General features: G+C 40.9%; 1 protein-coding gene across 6 annotated transcripts; it reads left to right on the top strand.

Annotated features, from left to right (window-relative positions):
* The first annotated feature begins 3,407 nt into the window (after nt 1-3,407).
* On the top strand, nt 3,408-17,225 carry COCH (cochlin). Of its 6 annotated transcripts, none has more exons than XM_060143976.1 (12): nt 3,408-3,653; nt 4,009-4,065; nt 4,160-4,210; nt 6,323-6,479; nt 7,329-7,462; nt 7,980-8,042; nt 8,722-8,766; nt 8,860-9,007; nt 11,776-11,879; nt 12,591-12,817; nt 12,994-13,510; nt 16,715-17,225. In XM_060143976.1, the coding sequence occupies exons 2-12, from the start codon at nt 4,032-4,034 to the stop codon at nt 16,888-16,890; spliced, it is 1,656 nt and encodes a 551-aa protein (XP_059999959.1). In that variant the 5' UTR covers nt 3,408-3,653; nt 4,009-4,031; the 3' UTR covers nt 16,891-17,225. The 6 variants fall into 6 exon arrangements, with proteins under 6 accessions (XP_059999959.1, XP_059999970.1, XP_059999951.1 ...); XM_060143987.1 differs by having other exon boundaries at nt 3,408-3,705; XM_060143968.1 differs by having other exon boundaries at nt 3,408-3,908.
* The last annotated feature ends 1,712 nt before the right edge of the window (nt 17,226-18,937 follow it).

Below are 18,937 nucleotides of genomic sequence, written 5' to 3'. Positions count from 1 at the left end.
TATCACATGTGAACAATGGAAAGGAATCGAGCAGGAAAAATGGATACAAAATAAACATCAATGTGGGTCAAATAACATAGGTGATAGGAGTTTACAAACTGCTAATGCTCTATAACTAACCATAGAGACTTATGGGATACTGCAGGACAAACATACAGTTCCTAAAAGGGAACAAACTCACTTTAAGATCACCATAACCAAAATAAAATCAAATCACTATGCACTGCATTAGCTAAGTAACAGTTTGCAGGGGAGGTTAAAGGTATAGGGCGTGGGACAGGACTGATATTCCTTTAAAAAATAAAAACAAAATACCAACAACAAAAACATAAAAACTTCTGGGTAACACCAGATTCATACCTAGATAAAAACAGAAGAGAGGGGACCCATAAACTAGAGGTTATCTATGTAGACAATGAGCCAAGTCCACTCAGAGAACCCGGCTATTCTTGAGAAACTCTTCTCAGCCTCATCCTAAAGCTTGAAGATGCCACCTAGAGTATCAGTTTGAGAGGCAGCCCACTCCCTTCCCAATGCCAGCCCATTCTGCACAAAGTTAGAAATGTGATCAGACACTACACTCAGGGAAAATTGCTTTTGAAAATGAGTTTACAATCTTTCTGTTAAGGATCGTTTTCAAAGAGCCATCAGGCCAGAAGATGCTTCCATGTTTTAACAGGGGAACGCAGTAGGCACATTTAAGGTGGAATTTTAATGAAAAGATAATGAAAGAAGAATGAAAAATTAGAATTATTCGTTTAACCTCTAACATTGACCTAAGTATTAGGCCCTCTGGGCAATACATTAGAATCACCTGGAGAGCTTTAAAGAATTCTAACGCCCTGGCCCTGACCCAGACCAATTACATTAGAATCTCTGGGGTGGGACTCAGGATTCAGTACTTTTTTTTTTTTTTTTTTTTTTGTGGTATGCGGGCCTCTCACTGTTGTGGCCTCTCCCGTTGCGGAGCACAGGCTGCGGACGCGCAGGCTCAGTGGCCATGGCTCACGGGCCCAGCCGCTCCGCTGGCATGTGGGATCTTCCTGGACCAGGGCACGAACCCGTGTCCCCTGCATTGGCAGGCGGACTCTCAACCACTGCACCACCAGGGAAGCCCAGGACTCAGTGCTTTTTAAAGCTCCCCAGGTGATTCCATTGTGCAGCCCAGTTAGGAATCTACCGCTCTACAGAGAGTTAGTCTAAAATTTGAATATCAAATACTCTTATATAAAGCAGGATAAACTAACTAGGCATCCTAGAAGTACAACACCCTGAAATGTTACCCAGTTGAATACAAAACTATAATTTTAACAATTTGTCTTTTTAAGTCAATCGTACCCAGATTTATTTGACTTTCCATCTCTTCTTCAGATGTTTCCACAGCAGAAGCAACTACCACTTAAGTTCAGATATTTTTTTTCTCAATATGCTTATGGTGAGCCTGAGATACAAACTAAGTGAGAATGAGAAATCTCATCCCCACTCCACATGGTTAGTCTTTCAAACTAGAAAAATAAAGACTAACTTCTCTTAAATGTTTCAAAACAAAATAATGAAACTCTACCTTTGGGTAAACAACCAATGAAACTCAGTGAGGTATTTCCTTTCTTTTTTAATAGTCACAGACTCAGGGTCAATGATGGAAATAGCTGCATAGTTCTGACTCTGCTAAATGGCTCAGTGAAATTACATCACAGGAGGGCTGAGCCTTGTGGGAGTTCTGAAGAGCAGCACCTTTTAGCCATTTGGGTTGAGCTGTGGAGTGCTAGCCTTTTTCCTGGAGGTGAACTCTCCCTAATTATATAGCATCACTACAATTTGCCCAGCCTAATTGGAGGAGGTTATCCAAACCTGACGGAGGACACGCAGCAAGCAATAATGATAAAGACAGCTTTAACGGTCCTGAAGGCCTAACATTTCTCCCAAGGAAAATATCAGGGGTGGTGGCTACATTGCTGGGTTTCTAAGAAAAGGGCAACTCTCTCTACCATGAGAGGGATTAAATCTTTAAGGCAGCCATGAAAATAAGAATCAAAAACTTCCTGGTCCACAAATGTTATTCAGTCTCTTTCTCTCAGATAGTAAAGGGAATGAAATCAACACCGCCGGCCCGCCCCTCCGCAGCTGCCTGGTGCAATACTGACTCATTCCAGATTGAAAGGATAGTTGTAAAACCACTACCATATTTGTCTTCCAGGTGGTGGTGGTATGTTTCCCTCCTAACATAAAACGTATAGGAATACTATTCAGCAATAAAAAGGAAGGAAGAACTCATTCATGTTACAACATGAATGAAACTTAAAAACATTATGCTCAGTAAAAGAAGCCACATATTGTATCATTCCATTTATATGAAATATCCATAAAAAACAAATCTTTAGAGACGGGAATTACATTGGTGTTGCCTAGGGCTGAGGGCGGGAAAAGGGATTGGCTGCCAATGGCCAGAAGGGATCCTTTTGGGGGTGCTGGAAGTGTCCTAAAATTGGATTGTGGTGATGGCTGCGTAACTCTGTATACTTACTAAAACTCGTGGAAATCACCGAAAAGGGATGGATTTTACGGTATACAAATTATTGGTTATTCTTTAGACCTAACTAAAATCCTATTCTTTGGACTAAATAAAACTTTTAAAAAACGAAATCGTGCCCCCTCTCCTGCGTCTGGGGGTGGTTCCTCAGCTGCCTTGCAGGTCCTGTGTCACTTTACACTCCACGTGAATTCTGCTTTCTCCCGTTTCCTCATGTGAAAAGTTACCAGGATGAGAGAGAAAGAGAGGGGTGGAAGAGCATATTACCACATCTGAGATCTGTGCAATCCCAACAGACACCAGGTCTGGGAGTTTGGAAAGGCAGTCATAAATCCTTCCTGATCTAGAAAAGAAGAAAAGGCAAATGTAAAGAAGGGTCCGGGCCACCTCCCAAGCGTGGTCCTACCCATGACAGTAAATGGAGCCCCCGGGGAAAATCCGACAGAATTTTGGCAGAAACAAAGTCGGAAGGCTGGATCCCTAAAATCCGAAGAAAAACCAGTCCGCTGATGGGGTTTCTAACAAATACAGGGCATGCGTTTATCCAACCCAGGTTGGCGTGACTTCAGAAGTACGAACTTTGTTTCAACGGGAGCACAGATTTGGGAAGTTTGTTCTGAGGCCGCGTGTACCTGGTAGCTCTCCGGGGCCCCGCGTTCCCGGCGCCGCAGCTCCCGCCGCGGGGACTGTGCGCGGGGAACCACCACTCCCCAGCCCGGGTGAGGCCGGCTCCCTCGGGCAGCCACGCCCGGTCGCCGCACGTCGGGCAACCTCCCCGCGCGCTCCCGCCGCCGCCCTACACTTGTCCCGGCTGCCCTGACGCCGGGGCCGGCGAGGTCCCCGGCCCTCCCCCGGGCTTTCGCGTCTCCCCCGGGGACGGACGCGGCATCCAGGTGGCCGAGTCCCGCGCCGCGGGGGTGGCGCCTCGGCGCGGCCTCACCCCGGGACGGAGAGGGGGTGAGGGCGGAGCTGGACGGCCGCCGCCTGGTCCCGGGGGACCAGCTCCCAGCCCCCTCTCCGCGCGCGCCCCCCGCACAGTGCTCATGCGCGCGGCCCAGCCTTTATAGCGGCCGTGGGAGCCGCGCTTTCCGCACTCGGGCGCAGCCGGGCGGATTCGACTCAGGTGCAGAGCCCCCGGCGTCCGGCGCGGGCGTGCGGGTCCCTGACGCCTGCCTGTTCGTGTCTCCCCTTTATCGCTCCCAGCTTGTCTGTCTGTCTTCAGGGTGCACCCTCCTCCTGGTCCGGGGTTGCACCTCGACTCTGGGTTTGGCTTGATTTGCAGCCGGAGCGTCGCCTCCAGACTGAGAGTGGCACGAGCTCCCGGGCAGCGGCCTCTTCGGTCTCCTCCTCTCCTCGGCCGCCCCTGGGTTTCCGAGGGGTGCGGGATCCCTGAGGGGGCGGGGGGCGGGCGCGGTGTGGTGGGGACGTAGGGATTTCCGTTCTCGGGGAGCCTCCCTTGCATTCTCCCTCCCTCCCAGGTCCGAGCAGCCCCTAGGCTACCATGTCTGCAGCCTGGATCCCGATTCTCTGCCTTGGTGGGTACGCGCCCCTCACTGCCCTCTTCCCCTCGCACCAAGCAAGGTGGAGGTGGAGGCTGGAACCAGCCCTCGAGCTGTCCTCTCTTCGCAGGTGTCTGTCTTTTGCTGCTGCTGCCACAGACCGCGGGCAGCGAGGGAGCCGGTGAGTTGCGGGTTCCCGGGTCCGGGAGCAGGGCTCTGTCCGGGGGTTGCGAGGGGCTGCGGGCCAGCGCGTAGGAACGCACTCAGATGGAGCCCCTGGGCCTTGGCCGGGGGCTGGAGCTATAAGGGTGCGAAGGTTGGAGCTGCTGCCTGGCGCACCCCATTCATACCTACAGCCCATCTACTCCGGCTTACCCATTTCTCCCTCGGGAAGGGGCTCCTGGGGTCCGATGGGGACGTTCTTCACAAGGTGCGGAGAAGGAAGCCTCCCCCCATCCACACCCACAACCCCGGAGCTTCCTCTCCCCCCAGCAAGCCGAACAGCGGCAGCAGAAGTGGGGGGTGTTCGTTGAGCCCCACTGAGGAGCGCCGTAGTCCCGGGTGTTCCGCGGAGTTTGGGGTCAGGGAGAGGCCTTCAGACTGTCAGAGAGACAGAGAGAGGCTTCGGGAGTGAAAGAGAGGCTTACGTCGTTGTCCCATCTTGTTTGACCCCCTCGCTGTGTTTCCAGGAATGACCCCTATAAAAAAAAAAAAAAGGCAGCATTTACGGGCCCATTTCATATTCGAGAGAGTCTAAAAGGAGTGTGTTCCACACGTAGAAGTCCGAGTAAGGGTGTGTGGTTCGGTGTGTTTTATACAACATAAAAATCAAACTCTTTTTCAAAATCTATCCTTTATTTTTCTTGAAAGGAGAAAGGAAGGTAAGTATTGCTGAGGGCTGTATTCAGTGCCCCCTCACACAAACACACACTAAAGTCAGTGTTGGCAGCTAAAGGCAGAGCCTCTGGTGCCTCGAAAATGGGAGGAAAATTAAGGCTGTTTGCTAACAGGTATGAAGCTCATAGGTATGAGGCTACTGTTCTTGGTAAGGATTTTAACTTGCCCAGCAATCTAGAGTGTTTCAGAGCTAGGGAATCAGCATTGTACCTTTCATGGCGTGCTGCCTTCCTTTCCATGGAGGTGTACAGTCCAGGGCTGGGCACAGAGGGCTCTTAGAAGAGGGTCCTTGCTAGAGGCAGGGTTCTCAGTGGGGCAGTATGACCAGACAGCACTACTGTCTTGGAAAAAGAAAAAAAAAATTTTTTTAATGATTAACATCTGTTTCAAAAACGTTTGGAAAACATCTGTTTCAAAAAGGTTTGGATAACCACAATTTCCAGTGTTTGGAAAATAGTATTTAAAAACATTATCCTCAATTTAATAGTCACAGTAAATTGATGAATTAATATGTTGTATTAAGTTATCTTGTTACATGTTGCCAAGGGCTTGTCTCTAACATCTTTTGTAGTAAAAACTATGATTATTAGTTGGGTTGACCATGTAAAACTTGAGAGTATTAACAGTGCTTTCTAAAACTGCATTCACTGCCTGATATATCTCTCTGGACAGATCTGGAGCGGAAATAAGCAGGTTCAATTCAGATTAAAATGCTCCATTCTGAACGGACTAACTTCTCTGTTTCCTGTCCTGCAGGAGTTACAGAATTTTCCTTGGGCTGTGTGACCTTGGGCAAAATAACCCCATGACTTTAATTACTTCAGCTGAAAAATGAATGATTGAGCTAAATGACGTTCTGTAAAGTGAAGCACCTTTTTACTGGTTTGCTTAAATTAAAATATAATTTTAATGCGCTGCATTTGAAGAAAACTGATATAAATGGCCCTCAGAAGCAACGGATGACTTAGATTTGTGCATGTTTCTATAAAAATGTTCCTCAGAGGTTCAACCCAGATTTAATATCTTCACCTCAGGCAACTATGTACACAGTGGTAATCAGAGTTGAGGTTCTTATATTTCTAGAATGAATTTAATAAATGGTCAGTGACTAATGTTATTTTCTAATTCTGATATATTTCCAATTATGCATCTCCAAACTGATAAGAACTAAAATTCTCCCATTAGACTTTACAATGTCTGAGAACTAGATTAAATTGGAAAACTGATTTTTGGCTTGCTAAAATCTGGAATGGTGTGGAACAGTACCTACATCAATATTCTTAACAAGACGTGTAGAAATTAGGGAAGTAAAATTTCAATCTCATATTCTAGTTCCCCCACCACCACTTCCCTAAATGTCCTAAGAATGGTTTTTACGTCTCTCCTTTCTCTTCAGTTCCCATCGCTATCACATGCTTTACCAGAGGCCTGGACATCAGGAAAGAAAAAGCAGATGTGCTCTGTCCAGGCGGTTGCCCTCTGGAGGAATTCTCCGTGTTTGGGAACATAGTATATGCTTCTGTATCAAGCATATGTGGTGCCGCCATCCACAGGTAAGCTCCAACATGCCAAGGGGAGAGAAATGCAAGTGTGATTATTTCCCTTTCTCTTTAGCCATCTGGACACCCCCTCCCACCTTTTCTTTCTTTTGGTACCAATTTTGGCCATAGAAGATAGATACATTTTTAAGGTTTTCCTGGATATCCTTGAGTCACCAACTACATAAGGGAAGCTTTCTGACTAAAGGCAAAGTGCATTATTTCTGGATAGCTAGAGTCCTGTGATTCTAAAAACATTCCTAATCATGTACTATATTACTGAGTTTTTACTGTATGACAGCCATTATTTTAACTTCCACGACGACTCTACAGCTGTACAAGGTAGGTACAATTTTACCCCATTTTACAGATGAGGAAACTGAATTCAGAGAGTTGTCAAGTATCTTGCCCAAGGCCACCACTGTTAGCAAGTGCCAGAGCTGGGACTGAAAGCCCAGGTCTGCCTCCAGAGCCCATATTCATCACCACTCTTCTGTCCTGTGAGAGAATGGCCAGTATGACACTTTTTTTAAAAAAAATGAAGTTCAAAGACATGTAGTTAGAGTATTTTAGAAGACTGTTTGGCACTCTTAACTCTGATCCTCTGAGCTGTAGGGAACAGGAAACTGCAAGTGTGTCCTTATTAACACTTAAGAAGTTTCACAGCACAAAACCATTTCCCTAGGTGGATTTTGTACCTGGGTAAGCAAGTTTTTAAAAAGGTTGATAGCATCCTTAGATGGCTTCCCTGCTGAACTATTTTCTTGATTAATCAGAATAATAGGTGCAGTATGGCCATATAAGTCAGTCAAATGCCCCTGAAAAAGTGTGGATAGAGTCTCAGCTGTTATTCTTCTGTTGCAGGGGTGTAATCAGCAACTCAGGGGGACCCGTAAGAATCTATAGCCTACCAGGTCGAGAAAACTATTCCTCAGTAGTTGCCAATGGCATCCAGTCTCAGACGCTTTCCAGATGGTCTGCTTCTTTCACAGTGACAAGTAGGTACAATTAAAGTGTTCTTACTTTTGTGTAAATATTGTCTCCCCAACCCCCCAAAAAGTTTTCTGCTTTTCTCAGATCAACCTCTTTGACTCTGATGGAAAAACTTGTGATCAAGAGTGGAAGGGTCAACTGTGGGTTAGAGTCAGGGGATCTGAAGGGTTAAGGACACACTCAAGCCAAACTTGGGTAAATGGGAGGAAAATTATCTTGCTGTCAGAAGATGGCAATAGAAAATTGAATTGCCTGCAATCAGAATGCCCTGACATTTACCAAATAACCCTAACTCAAAAAAATAGGTGAATGAATGTGAACTCATTTTATGGTGATCTTTTAAAAATACGATATAATAGATGAGAATCCATTTTGGTTCTTTGAAACTAGCATGCAGCAATGACTCTTGCAATTGCCATCACTCTATTACATTTATCATCCTATAGAACCCTAAATTAGATTCATTATGCTTTGATGGTAAGGAAGGAAGAGGAAAAAATAGTCTTCTCTTTATTTTAACAGAAGGCAAAAGTGGTACCCAGGAAGCCACAGGACAAGCAGTGTCCACAGCACGTCCAGCAATAGGTATGAAATATGGAACCTATCTCCTAGTTGCCTGGCACAGCATTAGGAAGTTATAAATAAGTGTTATTGATAAAAGCTTTCCTTTTTTAAAATATTGAAACACAAAGCAAATACCTTTACTGGTATATTGCATAGGGAAACTTTCAATTTTATATTTCAAATTACTTATCCTTCTTTTATTTTCATTTATAAACTCTACTGCTAGACATTCTCTTGAAGTCCTACCATTTCTCCCTGATTTGATAAACTATGCCTAGAAACTGGTCTAAGTAAAAGTACCATGAACTTCTAGTTCCATTTGTCATATGAATAAAAGAAATGAGTGCGTGTCTATTTGAGAAATAGCCAGGGATCTCCCTTTCTAAGACTGTGGCAATTTTAAAGTCAAAGAAATGAAGAACATTAGAATCTAACTCTGAGTTTCCAATCCTACCTCAACTGTGGGTTTGGGATATCAAAGTCCTGGATTGGAGGCATATTAAATATGTAGGTCTACTACAGTCCTGACTTGTTTTTTTGTTGGGGCATTGCTTCCCTAGTCCAGAAAATCATGAGGAAATTAATTTTTAAAAAAGTATTTTCAAGAATGATGCTCCTTATCATGAGCTTTTCCCTTGTGGGTCTCCTTCTATGGAACTGTCTTCCTTTTGCTAATGCCAGGTGCTTTTTTTTGTTTCAGGTAAACGACTAAAGAAAACACCGGAGAAGAAAACTGGCAATAAGGGTAAGAGTCCGGATATCCATTTGGGAATATTTTCTCTCTCTCTCTCCCTTCTCTTAAAACTGCTAATGGAAAGACTTGTTTGGGTGTTCACAGACTGTAAAGCAGACATTGCATTTCTGATCGATGGAAGTTTTAATATCGGGCAACGCCGATTTAATCTACAGAAGAATTTTGTTGGGAAAGTGGCTCTAATGTTAGGAATTGGAACAGAAGGACCGCACGTGGGCCTTGTTCAAGCCAGGTACCAACCTTGTTAAAATGGGAGGAGATTTGAATGATGTCTTGAATGATGAAAAATGATCAATCCTTTTAGTGGGTACATACATTTCAGTTCAATATAAACAAATTGAGGTGTGGACAGTCTGGATTCCCAAATTATGAAGTCAGAATTTAAGACTGCCTGAGCAGACTGGGTAGGTATAAGTGCTTCCTTTTTGGGATAAAAGGATTTAGAGAATTATATGCTATCTATTTGAGGACCAGAAGGTAGGCTAAAAGTCTTGTTGCTCATACAGATTACTTCTGCACATCTGCTCTGCTCAATTCCTAATTTCTCTTCCCTGAAGGAGGAAGCAGTGATGTTTATTTCTTCTATTTGGTCATTATTCTTTTTAGCTCTTTCCATATTCCCTTGATTGGAAATCTGAAGCTTAACCTTTTATTTATTGTATAGTAGTGTTTATTCATGTCTTTTAGGATTATCATATGCTCATTAGAGAAAGCTTGAAAAACATATAAAACACAAAGAAAAAAAATTTCCCAAATATACCCCTCTGAGATAATCAATGTAAAATGTTGTATTTCCTTTCAGTATTTTAAGAAAATATTTGACAGTACATATGTGTGTATTTCTTTTTCAAAAGCTCAGATTATATCAAAAGCTCAGATTATATCAAAATACTGATGCTCACAATACTGAGCATTGTGAGCTCAGTATCACAAATATTCTTCAAAAAATGATGTTTCGTAATGTTCCTTAGCATGATTTATTTAACCATTCTATTGTTTTTTCACAATTACACTGTGCATCCTTATGTCATCCTTGTGCCATCTCTGATAAATTCATTCGGCTAGATTCCCAGAAGTGAGATTGAGTTAAAGGGTTCTGACATTTTTTTTTTTTTTTTTTTTTTTGCGGTACGCGGGCCTCTCACTGTTGGGGCCTCTCCCGTTGCGGAGCACAGGCTCCGGACGCACAGGCTCAGCGGTCATGGCTCATGGGCCTAGCCGCTCCGTGGCATGTGGGATCTTCCCGGTCCGGGGCACGAACCCGTGTCCCCTACATCGGCAGGCGGACTCTCAACCACTGCGCCACCAGGGAAGCCCGGGTTCTGACATTTTTAAGGCTTCTGAAATAAACAGTTAAATTGCTTTCTAGAAAGTTGATTCAGTTTAAACTACTATCAGCTGTGTGTAAGGGTGTCACAAGTAGGATTACAAATATTTATATTTCTATTTGTTCTTATCTTGTTTTTTACAATTGGTTCTTAGAATTTTTTTTGGTGTAAGAATCATTAACTTTGTTGATTTATACATAATTTAACCATTGTCCCATATCTTAAAAAAATGAGCTTCTTATTCCATTCATTTGTGGTATCAATTTATAACTTTAGACAAATGTTTCTTTGATCCATATGTTAATTCTAACATCTTTTCTACAATGCTTTGATTATTGTAGCTTTATTGTATATTTTAACATCTCATAGGGCAAATTCCCCTCAATATTTTTCTTCTAATATTTTTTCTTTGCTGTTTTTACCTAACTCTTTTTCAAGAGGAAAGCTACTCTACTTTGTAGACGCATACAAAGACTAGCTTCTTTATAAACGTCCTGATTTATGATTTTTCTATTTTAGGAAGAACATTAGAATAGATAAACTATGTCAAGAGTTTATATTTAAGTAGAATAAGAGAATATCTCATTAAGGATGCAAAACTAAGACTAAATCTCATAAATAATAATTTGGATAGTTGAAAAGTGACCATAAAAATGAAAAGATTATAGACTCATGAAAACTGATTTTGTGACCCAACCATTACACCAAGTATATAGAAATCATGCCACCAAGTATGCAGAAATACAATGAGTGCTATTTCCTTCAGAAATCTTGACTTAGTGGCAATTGATAATGCTAAGATCTTAAAATTTTGCACTGATGAAATTTTGACTTATCTAAAAGTTTTAAACACAAAAATTGTGCTTTAACTAATTGTTTTCACTCAACATGGTCTCTAATGAACACAGAGTAAGTTATAAAAGCTGAAATTCTTTTACTATTAAATATGAAAAATCCCAAATCTATTAAAATATACATAATTGTAAGATTAGCAAATGTCAATATCATTTATCATAAGAAAAATTCAATATGATAATACTTTATAATTTGTTTCCTTGTAAGTTTTCTCATTTTAAAAATGTTGGCTTTAGTGTCACTGAAATTGCCTCTTCTGACCAGAGACCTGGGTTAATAGACCCAGACTATTCAGGGCTTCCAAGGTTCCCCACTGGAGCAGACCTAGACTCACACCCAGCTATGTTCCAACTATCTGATGCCCATCTCTGCAGATTTCCATTAAGCCCAGTGCCCTGAGCCACCCGGTTTCAGGTGCTTCATATAGTTTAGGAGCCAGACAAACCTGAATTTTAAAATGTGGTTATGTTTTGTTGGGTAAATTACCTAGGTGTTCTGGGCCTCCATTTATGTAATAGGGATAATAATCCCTACCTTGTACAGTTATGATGAAATGAGATTATACATGTAGTATGTATTTAGCATATTACCCAGAATACAATAAACCCTCAAGGTAGCAGTTGTTTTTGTTACATTTTTTGAAAGAACCCTTAAAATTCAAGTAAGGATGCAATATACCTTAGTTGGCTGTATGCTGTGGAATTAAGAAACTTAGGTATTGTCCAATTTAAAGACTTTTTTAAAGGTATATAATATTGCTTGTTTGTTTTACATTTCCAATTCTCCCTGGATAACATTTTTTCCCTTTTTTGCCTAGTGAACATCCCAAAATAGAATTTTACTTGAAAAACTTTACATCAGCCAAAGATGTTTTGTTTGCCATAAAGGAAGTAGGTTTCAGAGGGGGTAATACCAATACAGGTAAGTAGACTTCAGCATCTGGGATGTAACACAGAGAGGGTTATGAATGATCAGACATGTAAGACAGTATTATGCTATTTTATATAAGCAGAAGTGAAACTCTTCTTCCTGGCACTGATCTTGGTTAGGTCTGCACTTGATATCTGAGATATTTAATTTATAATGGAAAATGTACCAAAGGGTTTATTGGTATTGCTCATTTTAAAAAATATAAGACGTTGTGACTTATAATCCTCAGGTAGGGCAGATGTCACTTTAGAAAAGTACCTGTTTAGAATATTTAAAAGAAGCAAAGATCAACAGACTCATCTAATGAATGCAGATGTGACAGAAAGAACTAAAATAGAATGTTGGACCTTCTGAGGGGAGACTTCTTGTTCTGAGCCCGTAGAGGTACTCGTCAGTCACTAAGGGGCTAGATAGAGAGCACAAGTACAGAAGTGGGAGTCAGGTTTATGTTTCTGACTGGTGATTGATGTAAGGAAAGGAAATGTAATGCTCTGGGGGGTAGGTGATGGAAGAAATGTGGGTTGTGAAGACAAAAAATAGGCATGATGGATAATTAAACTTTCCCATCTGATGCACGTGTTAAAGAACTGAGTTCTATATGTGTTAAATTCTTAAACTTGGAGGCATCAAGTTCGTACAGGGAAATAGAAGTGTCATTTTAAGCAGTGGTGCCATTCCAGTTTGCTTCTTTTTCAAACCTAGGAAAAGCCTTGAAGCACACCGCCCAGAAATTCTTCACAGCAGACACTGGAGCGAGAAAAGGGATTCCCAAAGTGGTGGTGGTATTCATTGATGGCTGGCCTTCTGATGACATTGAGGAAGCAGGCATTGTGGCCAGAGAGTTTGGTGTCAATGTATTTATAGTTTCTGTGGCTAAGCCTATCCCTGAGGAACTGGGAATGGTTCCGGATGTTGCATTTGTTGACAAGGTAAGGAGTTGAGAGTGTCTTCTGTTATAGTAGTGATTCAGTTTGGGACCTCTAGGCGTAGTGCTGACTGGACCATATCTGGGTTAACTTTGAAGATTCAAGATTTAATGTTTTCATAATTTTAAAGAAACAACTTTTGATTCCTTTGGTTATCTTTTATGTGTCTCTCCCATTAGGCTGTCTGTCGGAGTAATGGCTTCTTCTCTTACTACATGCCCAATTGGTTTGGCACCACAAAATACGTAAAACCTCTGGTACAGAAGCTCTGCACTCATGAGCAAATGGTGTGCAGCAAGACCTGTTACAACTCAGTGAACATTGCCTTTCTAATTGATGGCTCCAGTAGTGTTGGTGAAAGTAATTTCCGCCTCATTCTTGAATTTATTTCCAACATAGCTAAGATTTTTGAAATCTCAGACATTGGTGCCAAGATAGCTGCCGTACAGTTCACCTACGATCAGCGCACAGAATTCAGTTTCACTGACTATAGCACCAAAGAGAATGTCCTAGCCGTTATCAGAAACATCCGCTATATGAGTGGTGGGACAGCTACTGGTGATGCCATTTCCTTTACTGTTAGAAATGTGTTTGGTCCCATGAGGGACAGCCCCAACAAGAACTTCCTGGTAATTGTCACAGATGGGCAGTCCTATGATGATGTTCGAGGGCCTGCTGCTGCTGCACATGATGCAGGTAAGGTCCTTGTCCTTTGTCTGGGAAGGGAACTGGGGAGAGGTTCAGTGAATTTTAGGAGTAAATATAAACTTAAGTGTTTGTTTGATTGAACAAACATCTATAGGATGGCAGTCATTGTTCTAAGAGTTTTACCCAGTATTAACTGATTTAATTGTCAAAGCAGCCCTACTAAATCTTATTCTACAGATAAGGAAACAGACTTTCCCAAATCACACACCTAGTAAGTGGTGAGGCCAGTATTAAAATCCAGGCAGGGACTTCCCTGGTAGGCCAGTGGTTAAGGCTCTGCACTTCCACTGCAGGGAGTGTAGGTTTGATCCCTGGTCGGGGAGCTAAGATCCCCCATGCTGTGCGATGTGGCCAAAAAAGTAAAACATAAGGATTTTGTAATCCTCTAAAAAAACCCAAAACAAAACCCAGGTAAGTGTGGCTGAATCCTTACCTAACCACTGCATTTTGGGGAGAATTGCCATGAGAGCTATGTCATATGTCAAGGGAATGTTACAGGTGTTCATGTTTGGCTCAAACTTGGAATATATAACCCCTCAATTACAGTTTATCATAACTTACTATGAATCTGCTATTTGATAATTTATCCTTTTTTTTAGTAGTTTTCAGTCTGCCATGAGTTTTCTAAGATCACCAATTAAGACTTTAACCCTATTCCACTTAGATTTCCTTTTCAGTGTCTTTTATCCCCCTTGAGATAATGAAACACTTATAAAAGGGTATAAAAAGGTTCTTTCTCTTACCCCAACCTTAATATTACCTTTGGTAAAGGCCACTAGTTCCTGAAGACATTAGCATGTGTGTTGCTGAGATCAACAGGCCAAGAAAAAGCTGAGGTTCCCTTTCCTGGGATAAAAACGGAATGATTGGGAGTCCAATTATATATATAATATATATTATATATAATATATATAAAATATATTTATATATAAATATAAATATATATATTTTTTTGCGGTACGCGGGCCTCTCACCGCTGTGGCCTCTCCCATTGCAGAGCACAGGCTCCGGACGCGCAGGCTCAGCGGCCATGGCCCACGGGCCCAGCCACTCCGTGGCATGTGGGATGCTCCCAGACCGGGGCACGAACCCGTGTCCTCTGCATCAGCAGGCGGACTCCCAACCACTGCGCCACCAGGGAAGCCCCCAATAATATTTAAAAAAACAAAAATGCTAACTTGGGAGGGGGAGAATGAAGAGCCTTACATTTTTCTATACTCCTCTGTACTTCCTTTTCCCTATTTAATTCCTAATGACTTTTGCTTTTATACATTTATTAGCACCTCTGCTAGTGCACTTGTGTCCTTTTATAGGTATTGATGGAATACTGTTTTTATTAAGTAGAATAGAGAATGGATACCTGCAATTTAAGCTATATATACAATGGCTTATTTTTATACATGTCTTAATGTATTCTTCAACTAACTTACGTTGAAGACCTTTTTGCTATCATACTTCTTAAAAGTGTAGCTTACTGAATTTATGGTTAACAGGATTGGATTCAGGCTACATAAAGTGAACTAAATAAATTCAAATATATTCTCCCTATGTGATTAATTGAACTTCAGGAGGTTGGGCCGCACTATTTTCATGAAAGTTATCCTTTAGTGATAGCAAAGTGAAAGTTAACAAAAGCCAGAAGATAGGATAGGTGTTCAGGGCTAGGGCACAGCTGTTTTGATTTTTTAACTGTAATTATATACTGGGCCTGAGCTTGACAATCTGAGCTTGAATGTAAAATTAAAAGTGAAGAAAACTGAAGGGGAGAAATTTTTTTGACTTCTTTCGCCAGGGAGAGGGGAGGATTAGCTGGTGATGATAAATCAGTAATTGTTTCAAGTAGCTTTTACATCATCAAAACCTGCTTTATTTATGTCTTAAGTATTCACAACTCTGATCACTGTATACCACTAGAAGGGTGATGAAGCTTTGGATAGAAGGGAGTAACTATTTCAGAAACTCTAAAAATTTCATGCGGGATTTCCTCCAGTACATAGATGGTAGTCTACACTTCATAGACATTTTTTGGCGGTTTTTGTTACTTTATTTTGGCTGCGCTGTGCAGCATGCAGGATCTTAGTTCCCCAACCAGAAATCAAACCCCTGCCCCCTACAGTGGAAGCATGGAGTCTTAACCACTGGACTGCCAGGAAGTCCCTGGCTGTTTTCATCATCAGAAAACTTTTGCTTTGGGATTAAAGACTGTCAATTTTTTTAAAAAATAACTTTATTTTTGGCCACATTGGGTCTTCACTGCTGTTTGCGGGCTTTGTTTAGTTGCTGCGAGTGGGGTCTACTCTATGCTACAGAGTGCATGGGCTTCTCATTGCAGTGGCTTCTCTTGTTGCGGAGCATGGGCTCTAGGCACGTGGGCCTCAGCAGTTGTGGCTCGCGGGCTCTAGAGCACAGGCTGAGTAGTTGTGGCACACAGGCTTAGTTGCTCCGCGGCATGTGGGATCTTCCCGGACCAGGGCTTGAACCAGTGTTCCCTGCATTGGCAGGCAGATTCCTAACTACTGCGCCACCAGAGAAGTCCCTGTCAATTTCTTACTATTGGCCAGTTTGCTAATGCAACACATAATGAAATGAGAGAACAATTATCACTCATAGAGGACTTGTTACCGTTCCCCAGACAAGGCAAGAGCCTTAGAAAACTTTCATCATTTATATATCCCATCTTCTGTGTCATTTTTTCTTGCTCTATTATACTGGCTATGACTCCAGTATAACAATTAATTGTGATGATAGCAGGTTGTCCTTCCTCATGCCAAACTCCGAGTAGTTTTCACCATTTCACTAAGTATGTTTGCTGTAGGGTTTGTTCTTATTTGTCTTTAGGTATTATCAGGTTAAGAAAGCTTCCTTCTCCTTCTAGCTTACTGTGTACTATCATGAATGGATGTTGAACTTTATCAAATTATTTTTTTCTTTCAGCGATCATATGACTTATCTGTTAAGGTGGTAAACTGCACTGATGGCAAAACCTGTGGTTTTGACCCAACTGTTTAGCCATTCTCATCACGATTACTGCTAAAACCAGCCCAACAATTTGGTACAGGGGATTTAGTTCTTCAGGCATTACAAGGCAGTTTTGTCTGCAACTATGTACTAATGTGTGAAAAATATATACACGTAATTTTATACATAAGCTGGAACTTGGTTTTAATTGACTTAAAAATACTTCTATTGTAGGTATCACCATCTTCTCTGTTGGTGTGGCTTGGGCACCTCTGGATGACCTGAAAGATATGGCCTCTAAACCAAAGGAGTCGCATGTTTTCTTCACAAGAGAGTTCACAGGATTAGAACCAATCGTTTCTGACGTCATCAGAGGCATCTGTAGAGATTTCTTAGAATCCCAGCAATAATGGTGACATTTTGACAACTGAAAGAAAAAGTGCAAGGGGATGTATAAGTTGTTTTTAGTAATACTGAAATACTATATAGCATACTAAGATCAGACACAAAACTATTATACTAAAGATGGCAAAAATGTAAGCAAGTAAGCATTCATTTAAAGTTGCCTTCTAATTACAGTTCAGACTCCATTGTTCAAAACACTCTGCTGAGGCTTCATAATCACGAACCTTAGAAACTCAGGAAAGAGGAGATACCGTAGATTATAATTTTAAGAGTTCTATTTTAACATGCATATTAAATGTATAGATATGCAAATTCTATAGCTCAATAAAAGCAGCTGATATTTAGACCAAAAGCAACATTCCTTCTCTAATTCTGTATTACACATATAAGGAAAATGAAAGAGAAACACATATAAGGAAAATGAGAAACAAACAGAAAACAGCTCAACTTAGTTCAAATATATATTGACCCAAGCAGATGTTGTCTTAAAACCAGTCAACAATCTGGTTTTAAGATCTTACTTAACATACTAAAAGTTACTTAACATACTAAAAGTTATAATTACAGACGAAATGGAAGCGATTTAGGTATCAAGCCTCTTTTGTAGTGTACTTTCATAATAACAACAAATATCACACTGAACAAGACTGAAGAATTGCCTGGTATTTTTCTATTTATAGCCTTAATTTTATATGTGTATTGATGTATTTGGCTTATACTCTAAAAGTCAACCATGTATTGAAAAAAATATTAAGTTGGTAAAATTTTACTTACCACTTATAAACACTTAGCTTTAAAGAAAAGCACACCTTTCAAAGAGGAGAACTGCAGGAAAGAATATTCTACTTTGACTATTTAAGCAATAAAACTGCTAGTGACTATTATTCTAAGGTCCCTTACTTATTATTCCAAGTGTCTCCCCCTAGGGCATGGTAAAAATTCTATTGACACATTAACCACTTCGTGTGGAAAGACCGAGTTTTTTTCTTAAAATCATGCAATAAGACTAAATATATTTATTTTCTGTTCCAATTACTTATTGAATGCCTACTGTTTTAGGCATTATGCACAGCCAGTACCAGGTTAAACAGTTGATTACTTGGTTCAACAAAGTTGTTTTGTAATTAATAGTATTTTTACTTAAACATCCTTGTGAAGTTGGTTCCTAAGAAAAGTGATCAAAACTCCCTTTATGTAACTATCATTACCTCACCAAGAACTCTCCTCTCCGACGGAAGTGCTGTCATACCTTATCCTGCCTGTCTTCTCTAAGGACAGGATCTATCCTCTCATTCATCTGCACACTCTATTTCCCATCACACATACACTGATCCTATCTGAAATGGTTTACAACCAGTTGACCTGAAAAAGGTGTTAACTGGTTGGAAAATTTATACTCCAACAAATCTTTTGAGTTTAACAATTTTATAGCTTGTGTAAAAGCTTACGTATCAGAGAGCAGAACCGAAATTGCCTTTGACACTACATAAAAATTTGACCAAAGAGAATATGGGAAGTCATGACTCCCCTGACCGCCACTGCCCCCACCCTTTATAAAGCTACAAATATGACCGATTCATGTAACAAGGAAAATTTTAACAACACAAACGGGTTTAACATGTTTTTTCCCCAATAAATAGACAACTTTCAGCTGAGAATACCACTCCTTAAAAAATTAAATGAAAACCCAGCCTCTAGTCATTAGCTCTTTAAAAAATTTTATAAAGAACAAAGTTTTGAGGTAACCAGGGAAGCTAATATTTTGACTTAAAGAGCAGCAAGAGAGTAGAAGTGAACACTTTGTATTTAAGTTACTGTTAATTATTTTTTAAAACTAAACATAATCAAGATAGTGTTAACAACTAAAAATAGAGTAAAAGGATTTTTTAAAAGATATAATTCAACTTTGCAAGCATGCCTAAATTTGTTATGCTAGCCTATTTATAAGCCTTAATGAATTAAATGAGATGTTGGTCTTCAGTGGATAACTTACTTTGAAATATGGAAAACGTACATGAATAAATATGAAAAGAGCAGAATATGATTAAATAT

The sequence above is a fragment of the Lagenorhynchus albirostris genome, chromosome 1 (genome assembly GCF_949774975.1).
Source record: "Lagenorhynchus albirostris chromosome 1, mLagAlb1.1, whole genome shotgun sequence".
Lineage (NCBI taxonomy): Eukaryota > Metazoa > Chordata > Mammalia > Artiodactyla > Delphinidae > Lagenorhynchus > Lagenorhynchus albirostris.
This window is presented reverse-complemented; position numbering and strand designations above follow the sequence as displayed.